This window comes from Phacochoerus africanus, chromosome 1 (genome assembly GCF_016906955.1).
Source record: "Phacochoerus africanus isolate WHEZ1 chromosome 1, ROS_Pafr_v1, whole genome shotgun sequence".
NCBI classification, from domain to species: Eukaryota; Metazoa; Chordata; class Mammalia; order Artiodactyla; family Suidae; genus Phacochoerus; species Phacochoerus africanus.
Window position 1 is genome coordinate 101855405 of NC_062544.1, and position 16407 is coordinate 101871811.

The window sequence follows — 16407 nt, forward strand, 5'->3', positions numbered from 1 at the left end:
GTATATCCATGGGAGTGTATCATGTAAGTGCTGTACCAGTTAAGGATCTCAGCTGGACAAGTTAAAGATAATTTTGTCTTAAGTGACCAAAAAAAAAAAAAAACCTTACAGCAATTGAAACAAGTATGAGTTTATTTTTCTCAAATAGTAAGAAGTCTGGAGATAAATCTGAAGCTAAGTCTGGCCTTTGCTCAACTACTCAGCAAAGCATGTGATCTTCCTTCTCTCTTATCTGCCACCTTGGCCTGTTGGCTTATGTCCTCTTGTTCATTGTTGTAAGATAGTGAGAGGGCTGCTGTAGCTCTAGACAATCATGTCTGTGTTCAGGACAAGAAGAAAAGAGAAAGGTAGGCCTTGCCAAATCTTCCCTCTTTTGTCAGGAAAGCAAAACTCTCCGGAGAAATCTACATTGGAGGTACACATTGCCTTGGCCAGAACTATGTTATAGCCCACTTCTCACTATATGTAAAGCTGGGTACATTGCCGTCCCAAGAAAAATGGAGGTTTTGTACAAAAAAGAGAAATAGGGACTAGAAGCTGTGTATATAGCTAACAGAGTCTGCCATGGGGCAGTGGGATGAGGGGAAGTGGAAAAAAAAAAAAAAAAGCAGTGTCCTACAAAAAAGAAAAAGTTGAGAACTGGTTTAAGGGAGATATAAAGTTGTTTGAGACCTAATCCGATCTACAAGGAATTTACAAATATAGGGTAGGGAGATACACAGAGAGTGAATGTAATATAAATTGAAATAAGACCTCTACTTGAAATGCAAGCATTATGTTATGGTAGCCCCAAGGAGCAATTAGTTCTGATTTCAGTGATGGAGGCATATTAATCGATCTGTTGAGCGCTTCCTATGTACCAGGCATTTTAACACTAATTGTCAAGATCTCTTCAGTGAACAAGACAGAACCTGCCAGCACTCATAGAGTTCAGATTTTATCAAGGACAGAGACAAGAGAGAATTAAATAAACAAATACATAAAATGAACTCCAATTGTGACGATCCTGACCTAGCAGATGGCTTTCTTGAAGGATAAGAGAGTGTTCCCCAGCCAAGGAACAGCATGAACAAAGGCCGAGAGGCAGGAAAGTGTATCTTGCTTGGTCACTTGTGGCTGAAATTCCAAGTGAGGATGGAGAACATAGTCAGATTGGACTGGCTGCAAATGCCTGGCTTGGTCAGAGTAAGCAGAACTTATTCTTGGGTTTACCGCTTTCTTACAGCATGTCCTCTACCACCCTGACCCTCTGTAGCATCATCTGCAAATTGGAACAATAGTCCTTCACAGAGTTGCAGGGTGAGTTTAATGGAGGAGTGTATGTAAAGTGTCTGCAACGCAGTAACTGCCTGATGGGGTGGATTACAGGATTATGATACATGTAAAATTCTGGAAACAGTATGTGACACATTGTAAGGACTCAAGTATCACCTGTAACTAATACCATAGTTGTTGTCCTTGTTAATTCTTCCCCTAAAATAAGGAAGTTAACACAACCCTGGCTTTCTCCTCCATCCCCCAACCCTTCACTACTTGTGTTTTGTTACTACAACTTGTGGTATTTTTCTTACTATTAAAGCTAAATTATGTGTCATCTGTTCTAAATAATGTGTCACCTGTTTCATTATGTATTAATGAATACATAACACAATACATAACACAACCCTGGCTTTCTCCTCCATCCCCCAACCCTTCACTACTTGTGTTTTGTTACTACAACTTGTGGTATTTTTCTTACTATTAAAGCTAAATTATGTGTCATCTGTTCTAAATAATGTGTCACCTGTTTCATTATGTATTAATTAATAACAGGTGAATTGTCTTTGTGAACTGTTTGTACCAGTCATTTTGACTTAACCATATTTAAATTGTTTCAAACACAAGTCCTTCTCTGCCTCATGTTTTCCATATTTTCCAATGCTTTTGTTTTCTCTGCTCCTGTAATTGGTTTGCGTTGAGGATACTTGACTCATAACTTTGTCTTACATTGTCGCACACTGGAGAAAAGAAACTTGAAGTGAGTTTAAGGTTTCTTTCTTCATGGATGACCTGCTTTCCTACCTGTGTGTTTGGATGCCCTCCTTTTCTTTTGACACCTTGACAGTCTGACAAGACACTTAAACCTGCTGGCAGGAAAAAAGAGATGTCTCTTTTCAGTCCAGTGACTTGACACTTGCTGGCTCCCTCATGAAGAAAATGTAAGCCTTCGTCCCTCACTTAGCCTAGGAACTCTCCTGTACCTCAGAATAATGCTTCTGCTCTAGTCATTCTAACATCTTCAGGATCCAATTATTTCTTCATATCTTCTCTAATATTATCTTCTTGAATGATTTTGTTTAACTTGTATCTTTACAATAAGTTTTGTGTTTTGTAAGAGCTTCTCAAACATACCCCCACACTGCAGGATCACCCTTCTGCAGAGCTAGTCCTTGTTGCTTTTACCTTTCCTGTTTTAAATTTTACTCCAGTATTATTAGTTACTATAAATTCTTTTCTTAGCTCTAGCAAGATCTCTTCTTTATAATTGAGTTTGATCTTAGCTTTCATATCTTATTTTGCAGAGATTATAGTTTTCCAGATACATCGTAAGCACAAAGTAGAGTACATATAAAGTTTACTATTTATTCCAATAGTAAGCATTTTCATAACTATGGTCTTCCTTTACCACCTGCATGTTGCATGTTATAATATTTACTCATTTTATGTTTTAGAGATTTTCACAGGCACCATATTACTGGTTTGTGTTTTACATTGTGTCTTGTCTTATCTTTTCTGTCTTTTTAGGTGTGCACCCATGGAATATGGAGGTTCCCAGGCTAGGAATTGAATTGGAGCTGTAGCCACCGGCCTACGCCACAGCCACAGCAACACCAGATCCAAGCTGCATCTGTGACCTACACCGCAGCTCATAGCAACACTGGATCCTTAACCCACTGAGCAAGGCCAGGGATCGAACTTGTGTCCTCATGGATACTAGTCAGATTTGTTTCTTCTGAGCCACAACGAGAACTCCCATTGTGTCTTTTCTAAATGAAAACAGTTTTTCAAGATCTGGGATTTCTGCCTAAATATAGTAAAGTTGCCTATGATCACTTTAGTATTCATGTAGTTGCTTTTAGAGTCGTTGTGTTATATCTTAAGCTGGATGGGAGGTCAGTGTAAATACATATCATTAGTTGACTGATACAGCAGCCTCGGGAATCATATAGAATAAGCAAATGGTAACTCTTTTTTTGTTTGTTTGGTTGGTTGGTTTGGGGGTGTTTTTGGTTTGTTTGCTTGCTTACCTGTTTTGGTCTCACCTGCAACATGGGCAGAAGTTCCCAGGCCAGGGATTGAACCAAAGACACAGCAGTGACCTAAGCTGGTGCAGTGACCAGATTCTTAACCCACCATACCACAAGGGAACTCCACAAATAGTAAGTCTTTAATAAATGTTGGCCATTATCATCGGCAGCATGGTTGATCGGTTTGACTCCATAAAATTTTAAATTCATCATCTGTAAACATGTTGAGAAATTTAAGTTAAAGATGAATGAAAAACTGAGAAAAACATATGCCACACAAATGGCAGACAGAGTTTTTATAAATCTGCAAAACATTTACATAACAATAAAAAGATCTATAACCTCCTAGGAAAATAATTAAATTTTGAGCAGGTAGGTTCTGCCCATATAAGCCACATAAAATAGCTCATAAACATATAAAAATTAAATGTTTCCCTACTGATAATTAGGAAATTGAAAGCTTCAAAGTTTGTAACCATTTTTACCTGTGAAATTGGCAAATATTTTGAAAATTAATTAAAGCAAGTATTGACCAAGGTATAGAGAAAAATACCAACTAATTGCCTGTGAATTTAAAAATACAGATATGGACAAGCAAATGGACTTCCATCACTACAGCTCTTAACTATCAACTATCTTTGCATGTGTATTAAAAAGATATACATACAAAATGTTCCTTCCAGTATTGTTTGTAATAGAAAATATGCTAGTGAAAATAAGGATAGACTCTTTCTACAAAGAAACCCAACAAATATTCAGTGTCTCAAAAAATATGGACATTTATATTTCCCTCACATAGGTTTCAGGGTAAACTGTTTAGATTAGCAGGGCAGCTCAACTCCGTGGAATCATTCAAGAACCCATTTTCAAAGAAATTGCTCTCCCCTCCTCTAGGGCAGTATTGCAACCTCCATGATTGAAGCAGGCTCAACACCACATCCACATTGCAGCTGGTGTGAAACGGGAAGAGAGGATGGAGTAGGCACACACACCAGCTAAAGGTCTAGTTCTTCTATTAGCAAGAATGCAATCCTATTTCTTTCTTTATCTGTCAAAAGCTTTGAGAAATGTAATCTAACCATATACACAGAAAGAAAAGAAAATGGGTTTTGGTGAACAAATGTAGATCTCTGCTTTAAGAAAATACTGGAAACGATCAACTGTCCATCAGAAGAGAAATAATCTAGTACCTCCATTTGATGGATTGTTAGACCACAATTAAAAAATGAGTTAAATCTCCCATACTTTCTTATTTTCCCCCCCCACAAGACTGAGTTTAGTGCTATAAAATGAGTATCATGGATTTGTCCATGTATCTCCCCAAGTGAGATGAAAACTTAAGGACAAAGAAGATGCCATCTCCTGCCCTTGTCCCAGAGGAGTGGATGACAAACAGCAGGTAATTAATAAATATTTGCTGAAGTGAAAATACCTTCCCACTTCCTTAATTTAAAATGTGTTTACTAAATGGCTGCATGAGTCTTTTCAAGTAGCTTCTCCATATCTCAGATTTTTTCCAATTTCTCTACTTCATCCTACATATTTCCTCCCAACCAATTTCTTTAGGGTTCAGTCATGCATGTATCAACCAGGGAGCAGTCAAGCTTCAAGTGTATTTTAATAAATAAGGAAGTACATCAGTATAAACTCATGGTTGTTAATGTATCATGTAAAATGTATCATGTTAGATACATTGATATAAAAATATAGATATGTATATATGGGCTTGTAAGAACTCACTAATATGTTTCCTAGTTCTGTCACTGAGACAGCTCAAGTTAGTGACACCCCAGTAGCAATGAGCACATTTAGTAACCAAATAGCATTTTATAAGTAACATTCCTCAGTGAAACTAACCAGGGCTCTTTGGAGAAATGCTGGCTCCAAGACTGGAACAGGGGAAATATAATATAAGCCTGGAAAACCCTGAGGTGTTAGAAAGGAAGGTACTATCTAAAGATAATCAGGGAATGTTGAAAATGACACAGATGCAAACCTAAAGGAGCTTCCAGTGACCAAACCTGGGACAGTTTGAGCAACAAAATAATGGTAATAGTAAAGTGTAACACATAGAATAAAGCAAATATCCATAAGTCCATGCTAATAGAAATAAATACTTGATTGAATAAATAATGAAGAGGAGAAGTCTATACAGTAGAATACTAATTAATGTTAGAATAAAATAAAAATAGAATATCACCATTAGGCAAACACTAGGTAATAATTTTTTAGGCAAAAGTAAATTAGAGGATAAATGTGTAATGAGAAACAGGATATTTGTAACATCTCAAAGTAGTTCCCCTACGGGGAACTCATTCATTACCAAGAGTAAAATAGTAACTTTGCACTAGAGCAGTGTGGCAAATACCATTTTAACCCAGTGACCAGGGTTAATGTCATGAGTAATGAAACTTACTGACATCAGTATCCTCCTAATATGCTGCACTGAGAAGAATGCATCACTTTTGTCCTGTTCTTACCAAAAGAATATAACCTCAATGTAATAATGGAAAAACACCAGACACGTTCAAATTGAAGCATATTCTACAAAAATACTGCTTAGTACCTTTCAAAAAGGTCAAGGTTATGAAAGACAAGAAAGACTGAGGACTTGATACAGACTGAAGAGAATAGGAAATGTAACTTAATGCAATGTGGAATCTTGGATTGGATCCTGGACCAGAAAAGAAGGCATTATGGGACAGCTGGAAATATCTATAAGGTCTGTAGCTCAGCTAAAAGTTTTATGTCAGTGTTAAGTTTCCTGGTTACAGTCAATTTACTGTACTTATGTCAAATGTGAACATTAGGGAAAAGTGGGCGAAAGGTATATAGGGACTCTACTATTTTGCAATTTTTGTATTACTAAAATTATTTTTAAATAAATAGTTGAAACAAAAAAATAGGTCACACAATTTTCCCTGGGTTGCTCTTTCATAGATAAACAATCCAGAGCTTTGTGGAACTGAAAAGTTCAGAGTAATGTTCTAACACCTGATAGCTAATATTTAAAATCAGGAGTGTTTTTTCCCTCATTGGTATAATCTAACTCTGAGTTTTTTTCTTAGTCATCTGAAAGAAGAGAATCTGTTCATTTGACAAAGGAAACTGCCCTTAGCCCTTACCTTACCTTTTACTAAATAGATTGTTAAAACCAGAGGAAGCATCAGAGCTGGAATTCTACTTGCTGAGCTGCCTTCAAAGCTGCAAGCTGTTAAACCAGAAACCGTTTACTAGGTTACTATAAACCTAACATTGCTGGCATCTCTCTTTATTTTTAACTTTTGACATTTTAATTATGATATGGCTTGGTGTTGATCTCTTTGGGTTCATCTTGTTTGGGACTTTCTGTGCCTCTTGGGCTTAGATTTCTATTTCCTTTTTCAGGTTAAGAACATTTTCAGCCATGATTTCGTTAACTACATTTATGGACCTTTCTCTCTTCTGCTTCTGGGACTCTTATAATCTATGACTTAGATATGAGGGAGTTATCAAAGCTCCTAAACCATTAAATTATGTGTTTCAAAGTTGATTCATTCTTCAAAGTTTGAATGTTGCTGACTAATCCACCCCTCCTTAATATCTCCCTTTTCTGACATATTAGAGTAGGTAGTGATCAAAACACCTACTTATCACTTGATCATATAAATATAGGGTCTTCTGTCACCCTTGAATAGTTTTCAGCATTGCTACCTGTCTCCAGAATTAGATTTTAGACTTCCTATACACAGAGTGTTCAGAGTCTTTTGTATTCCCTCACTGTGCTGAATTATCAGAGCTGGAAGGGAACTTAGCAGCCATTGGGCTCATCTTCTCCATTTACTGACAGAACCCAAGCTGAGGAGCTTGAGGGACCTGCCTAAGCCACAGAGCTCATTGGTGTCAGAGCTTTTAATTGATTGTATTCAATAACTGTTGCTTTACTAATATTTTTACGAACAACTAGTTTTTGCAGCTGGTTTTTACAGAGCTGTAGATGTAAAAAGACTATTTCTGACTTTGACGTTGCCATCCAAACTAAAGCAAATCAGGACCTGGAATATATTGTGCTTATCTTCAAAGAAATCAGGCTGTGGATGGGTAAAAATGTTGGTGAGAAAGTCAGTCGTCATAGGCATTACATTTCTCAAGACCCGAATACTCACTGCCAGTAGAGCCACAGGTAAACAGTTAGGGGTGAGTGTGGGAAGAGCTGTGACAAACCACCATAGCATCAGAGGAACTTGGAATAGACGAAGTGCATAACTGATGGAGGGTGAAGGGAGCTGGGTTTCAGAGGCAAGTCATGGGGGCTGTTATATCACAGCATGACAAATAATGTGTTTCCTCAGTTCTTAGATGTTGTCCATAGAATTAATACCCTTTTCAGGAAAAGGAAAATAGAAAGGAATGAGCATTTGAACTGAAAATATATCCCTTATTTAAAAGTTCAGGTGTGAAAAAAAAATGTTGATGTTAAGATCAAAAATGGAGATCACATATGGGCATCAAGGATGAAACATTTACAGAGGTTCCCTCATGATGCAGCAGGTTAAGGATCCGGTATTGTCCCTACAATGGCTGGGGTTGCAGCTGTGGCAAAGATTTGATCCCTGGCCCCAGAACTTCTGCACGCTGCAGGCATGGCTGAAGGAAGGAAGGAACAAAACATTTACTTGTCAAAAGCTCTCTGATAACCTCATTTCAGTTCAGAAGCAAAACCACTGCATTATTGGTGTGGTCTTAAATAGTGAAGGAAATGTCTGTAGGGGCGACTTTATGGTTAAATTCAACAAGCAGGAAACTGAACTGACATGGAGACTAAGCCTCCTGACTTATGCTCAGGTGGGCAGAGACTCATTGGTTCTGGAACCAACCCTTTCCCACATAGTGAAGACTTTAGACCCTCACTGAAATGATCAAGCTTGTGCTGGTTAATTAACTTTATGTGCCTCTGCAGAACAGACTGGGAAGTGAATATGCATGCCACTACAGTCATCTCTGGACTGTCATTCTCCGTGTTCCATTGCTCTGTTGATGCCTGATTTCTACTTTCCCCAATTAATTACCATAGAAGTGTTGTTCAGCATGGTAACTGCATGGATTATTACTAAAATTCCAGCTGAGACCAGGAAAAAGAAAGCACACCAGGCACAGGAATTTTATTCAGAGGAGAGGAAGGGTGGGAAACCATGTCATGGAAGTCTGTTTGGACTAGGCAACACTGGATTCAGAAAAATCTGTATGTGGCTCTTCTTTTGGTAGTGTACTAGCCATCTGACTTTGGATTTCACTTGTTTCATCTGTAAAATGGGAGAGTATCCTGAAATGGACCCTCTATGCCACCTCCTCATCCTTCTGTGCATTGTTCTCACCCATTCATTCTCTGCCCTCTGAAATAGATGTTCCGCATTTTCTGTTTTCCAACTTCCAACATATCTGACCTCTACCTCCCCTTTCCACTCATTCAGGAGCTAGACTTATTTCTGTTTTCATTGAGAAAATAGAAGCAATCAAGAAAGAAGGTCCACATCTAAACAGCACCAGTTCTACATCTATCTGCGTCTCTCTCCTTCGAGATAAGTGACCTCCTTGCAATCTAAAGTCAGGCCTTCCTCCAGGGACTGCATCTCAGTGGTGTATATCTTTTATATATAGTATTGTGTATCTGCTAATCCCAAACTCCTAATTTATCCCCTCCCCCAGTCATTCTTTCTTGAAATCTTGTCAATTAGGTTTTCATACCCACCACTGGACTGATTCTGCCTAAGGTCTGGTTAAGGCTGCTGTTAAAGTCCCACAAAGACATTCCCTTTACTAAATGCAATGACCAGCCGCTTCACCTCATAGTACTTGTCCTAAAAGTTTCATTTGATGCTGCTGGTTATTCTCCCTTCCTTGAATTATTTTTGTCCCTTAGCTCCTAAAATATCCCTCTTTCATACTTCTCTTTCCTCACTAGCCCCTCCTCAGATTTCTTTACTTGCCCTCCTTAATCTTTTCAATCTCTGAATATTAGAGTGCTCCAAGGCTCTACCCTCAGAGGGGCTAGACTTGGCAAGCCCAGGTCAAGGTATCTTGTATGTCCAGCAGAGTTGTCTCTCCACACTTGATGGAGACTGTTATTGGCATAGTGCAATGAGCCCATTTTTGTCTACAGCTTTGGAGCTTAGAGATTAATTCCAGGCAACAGGCATGGATATTCAATTACAAAAGGAAAATTGTCTTAAAAGTAAAGTGACTAGAGTTCCCTGGTGGCCTGTCACTTAAGGATTTGTGTTGTCACTGCTGTGGCTTAGGTTTGATCCCAGACCTGGGAAATTTGTGCATGCTGCAGGCATGGCCAAAAAAGAGGAGGTGTGCTGAAGTGATATATTATAGGTAATGTGGCTACTCAGTGGTTCATTTCTTTCATACAGGCAGAGGGGAAACTCTGTATTAAGGGTTGGTGATAAAGCATAGTAAATACCGAGACCTTAAAAAGGCCATGGTGGCTGGGATGGACACAGCAAGGTGAACAGTGGTATGAGATATCATGAAGATCCAGAATCTGCTAGTCTCCGGAGCCCATGGCAAGGAGTTTTACTTTAAATTTAAGAACAAAGGAAACTTCATGAAGGATTTTCCACAACAGGCTCACATGCTCACATGCGTATTTCCAGAAGGTCCTTTCAGCTCCAATGTGAAGACTAGATTGGAGGTGCATACTGGACTAAACCAACTTAGGACTCCTGCATCCCCCTGTGGTACTACTTCATAAATCTCAAAGGCAAAGGAGAAATGGCCATGGCCAAAACCAAGAGGCAGAGTAGAGGAAGGAGCAGAGAAAGTCAACCAGATGATTCCACACCATATCCTTCTCAAATACACACACGCACACGCACACATGCACGCATGCACCTCAGACCCAAGCAGGCTTATGACGTTCTGTTTTGTGTTGTGTAGACACTAAAGCTAGACTGATTCCAGTCAGACAGAGGCATCCTCTGCTTTGCTATGTGAATAGACAGATGGCTGCCAAGGGACCACAATAGAGAAAGGCCAACACAGGCCCCAGCATGATGGACCCAGCATTTAAGCCTAGGAGTCCCTACACTTCATATTTCCAGTGATTCCAATTCAAAAGGCAAATCATGTCAAAAGCCCAGTGCCACAGGTTATTTTGACAGCGCATAGGTGGGAGTTCAGTGAGGCAAGGAGGAGGAGCAGGGGGGTGGAGTGAGGGCTGCTGACATCACCCCACCCCTACAGAGACACCTGGGAGGCTCGCCAGAGGCTGAAGGTGTCCATAGGAACAGAGCAGTACGGTATGTGGAGCAGGCTGAACCCTTTACAGCAAGCGTGTACAAGATTGATCATGTCTGTTCTGTCATTGCGTTGCAGCTCCAGAAACTAAAACGGTCACTTTCTTTCAAGACCAAGAGTTTACGGAGCAAAAGTGCTGACAACTTCTTCCAGCGAAACAACAGCGACGTGAAGCTGCAGGCAGATATGCTGGCGGAGGTCAGCCCCGGCTCCAGCCCGCTCCCTGCCCCTGGGAGCCTGACGTCCACACCCACCAGGGCCAGCCTGTACCCAGGCGGCGGCGGCAAGGCCCACACCTTTCAGGAGCACATCTTCAAGAAGCCTACTTTCTGTGATGTCTGCAACCACATGATTGTGGGTAAGGTCTCCCCTGGAACCCTTCTCAAGACCCTCAAATCCCTGGAATGCCAGGAGAGGGGGGTATACCTAGATCCAGGTCTCCGTGGACAGATTCTGAGCCTGTCTGGCATGCAGGAGTATGTTTGGGACCATTTAAGGGAATAATATATGTCAAAAGGAAAAGGAAGTGGGTCTAGGCAGGGGAGGAGTTGGATTGTGGTACAGCTGGAACAAAGCCTTCAGCTTATCCCCAGGGAGCTCTCAAGCCCTGCATATTCATCTTGCTTTGTACCCCTGCATCACCTCTCACCAGATATGGGCAGCCCCTGAGGAGGCTTGAACAAAGCAGCTCTTTTTAGCCAAGGGCAGTTAGCAGAGAGGGGTTGGTGGGGGGCAGCCATGATGCTGGACAATTGGAGATTAAATGCCTCAGATAGGCAAGGGGTCTGGGTGCATCACTCAGCATCCATTCCAGTCTGCGCGGCCCTGTCCATCTGGAGTCACCTGGGAAGAGGGTCTATTGCTTGGTGAGTCACAGGTGAATGACCCACAGGCAGGTGTGGAAAGTAGGGGACCTCAGGGAGGATAGGGCATTGAGTTGAAATGGTGATTACAACTCTGGACCTGGAAAGAACTCCTAGTACCTCAGAAATGGTGATAGCCTGAGCCTCTTAGGGGTTGTGCCCAGGTAAAGAAACTGACCTACAAAATGTCCCAGCTAAAAGGAAAACATAGAGTCACATGCACAGGAATTCTGCAGTTGACATTCTTCTGCCTGTTCTGTGTCAGAAACCCAGTGACCAAACAGGTGGAGGAAATCATAAAGGGACTTTGGGTGGGACTCAGAGTGGATTGAAACCAGTTGTTTCCAGAATATCAGCATATCCTGGTGATTAACAAGTCACCACACAACAAGAGAGAAGAAGAAGGAGGTGAGCCCATATTTGCTCTTGGAGGGAGTTTAGGATGTACCTACCTTGGGAGAAGTCGAAAGGCAGAAGGCTGGAATTAAGAGAGGAAATGAGGTTGGAAATCAGAAGATGCAAGCCTAACCTAGCTGGGAACCATCTTCTGGAGACAGTGCTGATCCTGCAGATATGGAGCCAGGCAAATCCAAGAGAGCCTGGAAGAATAGAGAGGGAAACAGGTGTGTGAGACAGCCCTTCCCATGTGATTTGTGGAGAGCATGCTCTCAGGACAAGGGAGAGGGAGGGAAGGGGATGGGGTATGGGAAGAGCTGCTTTGGTAAAGATTATGTCCCCTCCCCAGGGGCTGCCTGTATCCAGTGAGAGGTGATGCAGAGGTACAAAGTCCCAGTATCAGGCCCATACTGTGCCTCCTGCTCACTTACAGCATGAAGGCTTAAGGGAAAAGCACTTTAAGATTGAGAGCCTCAGATTCCCTAGTGGGAGCTAGGGCCCGGTGTGGCCCTAACATGTTCATCTCATCCTCCAGCTCCTCAACCCTGACACCTACCCCTCCTTCCCAACCCCTCGTTTCCCCTTCAGTACCCATTTCTCATGGCCTGGCATCTCTTCTGAGTATGACAGTTATCTCAGGGCAGATTCCCTAGAAGCAGAGTAGAAGCAGAGCCTGAGATGGGGACTCCAGTGCATGTAATTTATGGAGAGGGTGCTCTCAGAACAAAGGAGAGGGAGGGAAGTGGATGGAGCAGGGGAGGAACTGGAAGGACATGGTCTCAGGTGGATCTTGATGGAGGTCTGGAGCATGAATTGTACCACCTGGACCGACCTTGAGGCCAATCTTTTGTATCTGGCACCAGCAGGCTTCCTTCCTCCTCCTATGGTAGAGGTCATTTCGGACTCCCTGAGCAAAATGGTTCATGTTCTGTTGAAACTAGTTTCCTGGAGAAGGGGGCAGCTGTGAGCCTTGAGCAGCTAGCACAGTTACCACGAAGTGTTTGTGTGGATTTTTGCCACTGTAACAAATTCCACAAGTTTTGGTAGCTTAAAACAACACAGATTTATTATCTACAGTTACAGAAGTATTATCTTAGTTCTGGAGGTCAGAAGTCTGCAGTGAGTCTCACTGGGTTAAAATCAAGATGTCATAGGGCTGCATTCCTTCTGGAGGCTTGAGGCAAGAATCTGTGTTCTTGTCTTTTCTAGCTTCTGGAGGCTGCCTACATCTTGGCTTGTGGCCTTTTTCATCTTCAAATTTGGCAATACCAGGTCACATCTTTTTCACTCTGCCGTCTCCTTGCTCCCTCTCCCCCTTTCACCAGAACCCTTGTTATTACACTGGACCTTCCTAGATAAACCAGGATAACCTTCCTATCTCAGGGTCACCTAATTAGCAACCTTACTTCCATCTGCACCTTTGAGTTCCCCTTGTCACAACATAACTGGTGGTCTGGGCATTAAGACATAGGTATCTTTAGGAGGCCATTGTTCTGCCTATGCTCACCTGGTATACGTTATCTGAACAGAGCATCAACAGTGTCCCCCACAGCACTAAAAGAAAACCTGGTTTAATATGACAAAGCTGGCCTCTGTTGATTCCTTTACACACTGGCTCTGATGCCAGTCATGTGACTCCAGCTGATGGCTTTGTATGTCACATAGGGAGAGGCCATCTTCATTTAAAGCAGGCAAAGAAGCACCTTTCCATGTGGTACACAGAGTGGGGAGAAGGCTAACCATATTTTGCTCCTGGCTATTCCATTGCCACAATTAGCCCTTTCTCTTCCCAGATAAGATGAGATGAGGGAGTGAGGATGGTAGGAAGACCATGAGTGTAGAATCAGATGGCCAGGATTTGAGCCCCATGCATCTCTGTGACCTTGTGCCAGTGACTCATCTTCTCTGAATCTGTGTTCTCATTTTAATGTGGAGATAACAGCACCCTCACGATTTTAAATAAATTAATTAGTTGGCAGAGGGAAAGTACCAGACATCTAATATATCTCAGTAAAGGGAGACCATTTGCATTGATATCATTATCATTATTATTAAAGGCGAAAATAGCCATTTTCCTGAGGCAGAGAAAGGTATTTGGAGGGTAAACCAAATTAGTGTAACAGGAAAAATTGACACTTTACAGGCATAAATAATTGAAAAAATAATGTCCATATAACACAAAGTAATTAGTTGCTCATCTACACAACAATATTTTGCACACACCTTAAAGATTGTCTCTGGTTCTGCATTTCCTATGTTATGAGGGGTGTGGACAAGCAAGCAGGTGTTGAGAAGAAAGTGATCTGAATGGTGAGTGGGGTGTCAAGGCTGGAGTTTGGCATGGAAAAGACTTTGGATGTGAAACCGTTTTAAAATGCCATGTTGGAAAAGTCAAGAGATCCAGTCTCTGGCTTTAGGGAGAATGGTTGGGAACAAGGAGTAAAATTAAAAAGCAAATTTCAGGGAGAATATAACCATTTAACTGATGCACTTGGCTGGTAATGGAAGTAGCAAGTAGTTTAACTTCTCTCTGGCTCAGGTCATCTTGAAGGTCTTTCCTTAATTAGTTGTCTCATATTATTTGAAGGGAGATTTGAAATGTTTGCTGCTTCCCAAAGAGACCAGTGTCTTTCACCATGGGGTGTGGACATATCAGTAGTTTCCACTATGACCAGGAAGGCAGGCTTCTGTGGTACCCTCTGCCCTTGACCAAGATCCAGTTAAGGGTTGAGATATTCAGAATGGGGAATGACTATCAGCCCCTCTTACAGCATTACACATAGGCCTGTCTTCATCCTCAGAAAACCATCAACTATTCACACTCATTTTCTAGTTACTATTATTAATGTTCTTCCTTCCAGCAAGCCACATTTAGGAACAGGGCATTGTGTTGGTCAAAGATTTCCAAAAACACACTGTCAAAACTCCTCTAAAACTCTAGTGCTTTAAAACGAGCTTTCTTTTTTTAAAATTTTTTTTTCATTTTTTGAAATAAAATATAGTTAATTTACATGTTCCACCAATTTCTGCTGTATGGCAAGCGACCTAGTCATACATATATATACATTCTTTTTCTCATATTATCTCCATCATGTTCTATCCCAAGAGATTGGATATACTTCTCTGTACTATGCAGTAAGATCTTATTGCTTATCCATTCTAAATGTAATAATTTACATCTATTAACCCCAAACTCCCAGTCCCTTCCACTCACTCCCCTCTCACCCTTGGCAACCACAAGTCTGTTCTCTGTTTTTGAGTCTCTTTCTCTTCTGTAGAAAGGTTCATTTGTGCCAAATTTTAGATTCCACATGTAAGTGTCATTATAAGGCATTTGTATTTCTCTTTCTGACTTCACTTAGCATGAGAGTCTCTAATTCCATACTTGTTGATGCAGATGGCATTATTTTGTTCTTTTTGATGGCGGAGTAGTATTCCATTGTGTGTGTGTGTGTGTGTGTGTGTGTGTGTGTGTGTGTGTGTGTTATGTATATACCACATCTTCCTAATCCATTCATCTGTCATTGGACATTTAGGTTGTTTCCACACCTCGGCTATTGTGAATAGTGCTGCATTGAACATAGAGGCACATGTATGCCCAGGAGTGGGGTTGCTGGATCATATGGTAATTCCATATTTAGTTTTCTGAGGTACCTCCATACTGTTTTCCATAGTGGTTGTACCACTTTACATTCCCACCAACAGTGCAGGAGGGTTCCCTTTTCTCCACACCCTCTCCAAAATTTGTTATTTGTTGACTTGCTAATGATGGCCATTCTGACAGGTGTGAGGTGGTCCCTCATTGTAGTTTTGATTTGCATTTCTCTAATAATTAGTGATGTTGAGCATTTTTTCATGTGCTTGTTGTCCATCTGTATATCTTCTTTGGAGAAATGTCTATTCAGGTCTTCTGCCTGTTTTTCAATTGGGTTGTTGTGGGGGTTTTTGCTGTTGAGTTGTATGAGTTGTTTGTATATTTCAGAGATTAAGCCCTTGTCAGTTGCATCATTTGAATTTATTTTCTCCCATTTCATAGGTTGTCTTTTTGGTTTTTTTTTTTTTCTTTCCTTTGCTGTGCAAAAGTTTGTAAGTTTGATTAGGTCCCATTGATTTATATTTGTTTTTATTTCTGTTGCTTTGGGAGTCTGACCTAAGAAAACGTTTTACGGTTGATGTCAAAGAATGTTTTGTCTGTGTTCTCTTCTAGGAGTTTGATGGTGTCTTGTCTTATGTTTAACTCTTTAAGCCACTTTGAGTTTATTTGTGTGCATGGTGTGAGGTGGTCTAGTTTCATTGATTTACATGCAGCTATCCAGTTTTGCCGGCACCACTTGCTGAAGAGACTGTCTTTTTTCATTTTATGTTCCTCCCTCCTTTGTTGAAGATTAATTGACCATAGGTGTCTGTGTTTATTCCTGGGTTCATTATTCTGTTCCATTGGTCTGTATGTCTGTTTTGGTACCAGTACCACAGTTTCTTGATTACTATAGCTTTGTAATACTGTCTGGAGTCTGGGAGAGTTATTCCTCTTGCTTGGTTTTTGTTCCTGAGGATTGCTTTGGCAATTATGATTCTTT

The 16407-nt window shown here is 40.9% G+C and overlaps 1 protein-coding gene across 2 annotated transcripts in view; it reads left to right on the plus strand.

Moving 5' to 3' along the window:
- Positions 1 to 16407, plus strand: part of STAC (SH3 and cysteine rich domain) — a 118369-nt gene that overhangs the window by 29488 nt on the left and 72474 nt on the right. For both annotated transcript variants that reach the window (XM_047769987.1, XM_047769978.1), the window contains exon 2: positions 10650 to 10929. In XM_047769987.1, the coding sequence (XP_047625943.1) occupies positions 10650 to 10929 (280 nt within the window). The remainder of the gene's footprint in view (positions 1 to 10649; positions 10930 to 16407) is intronic.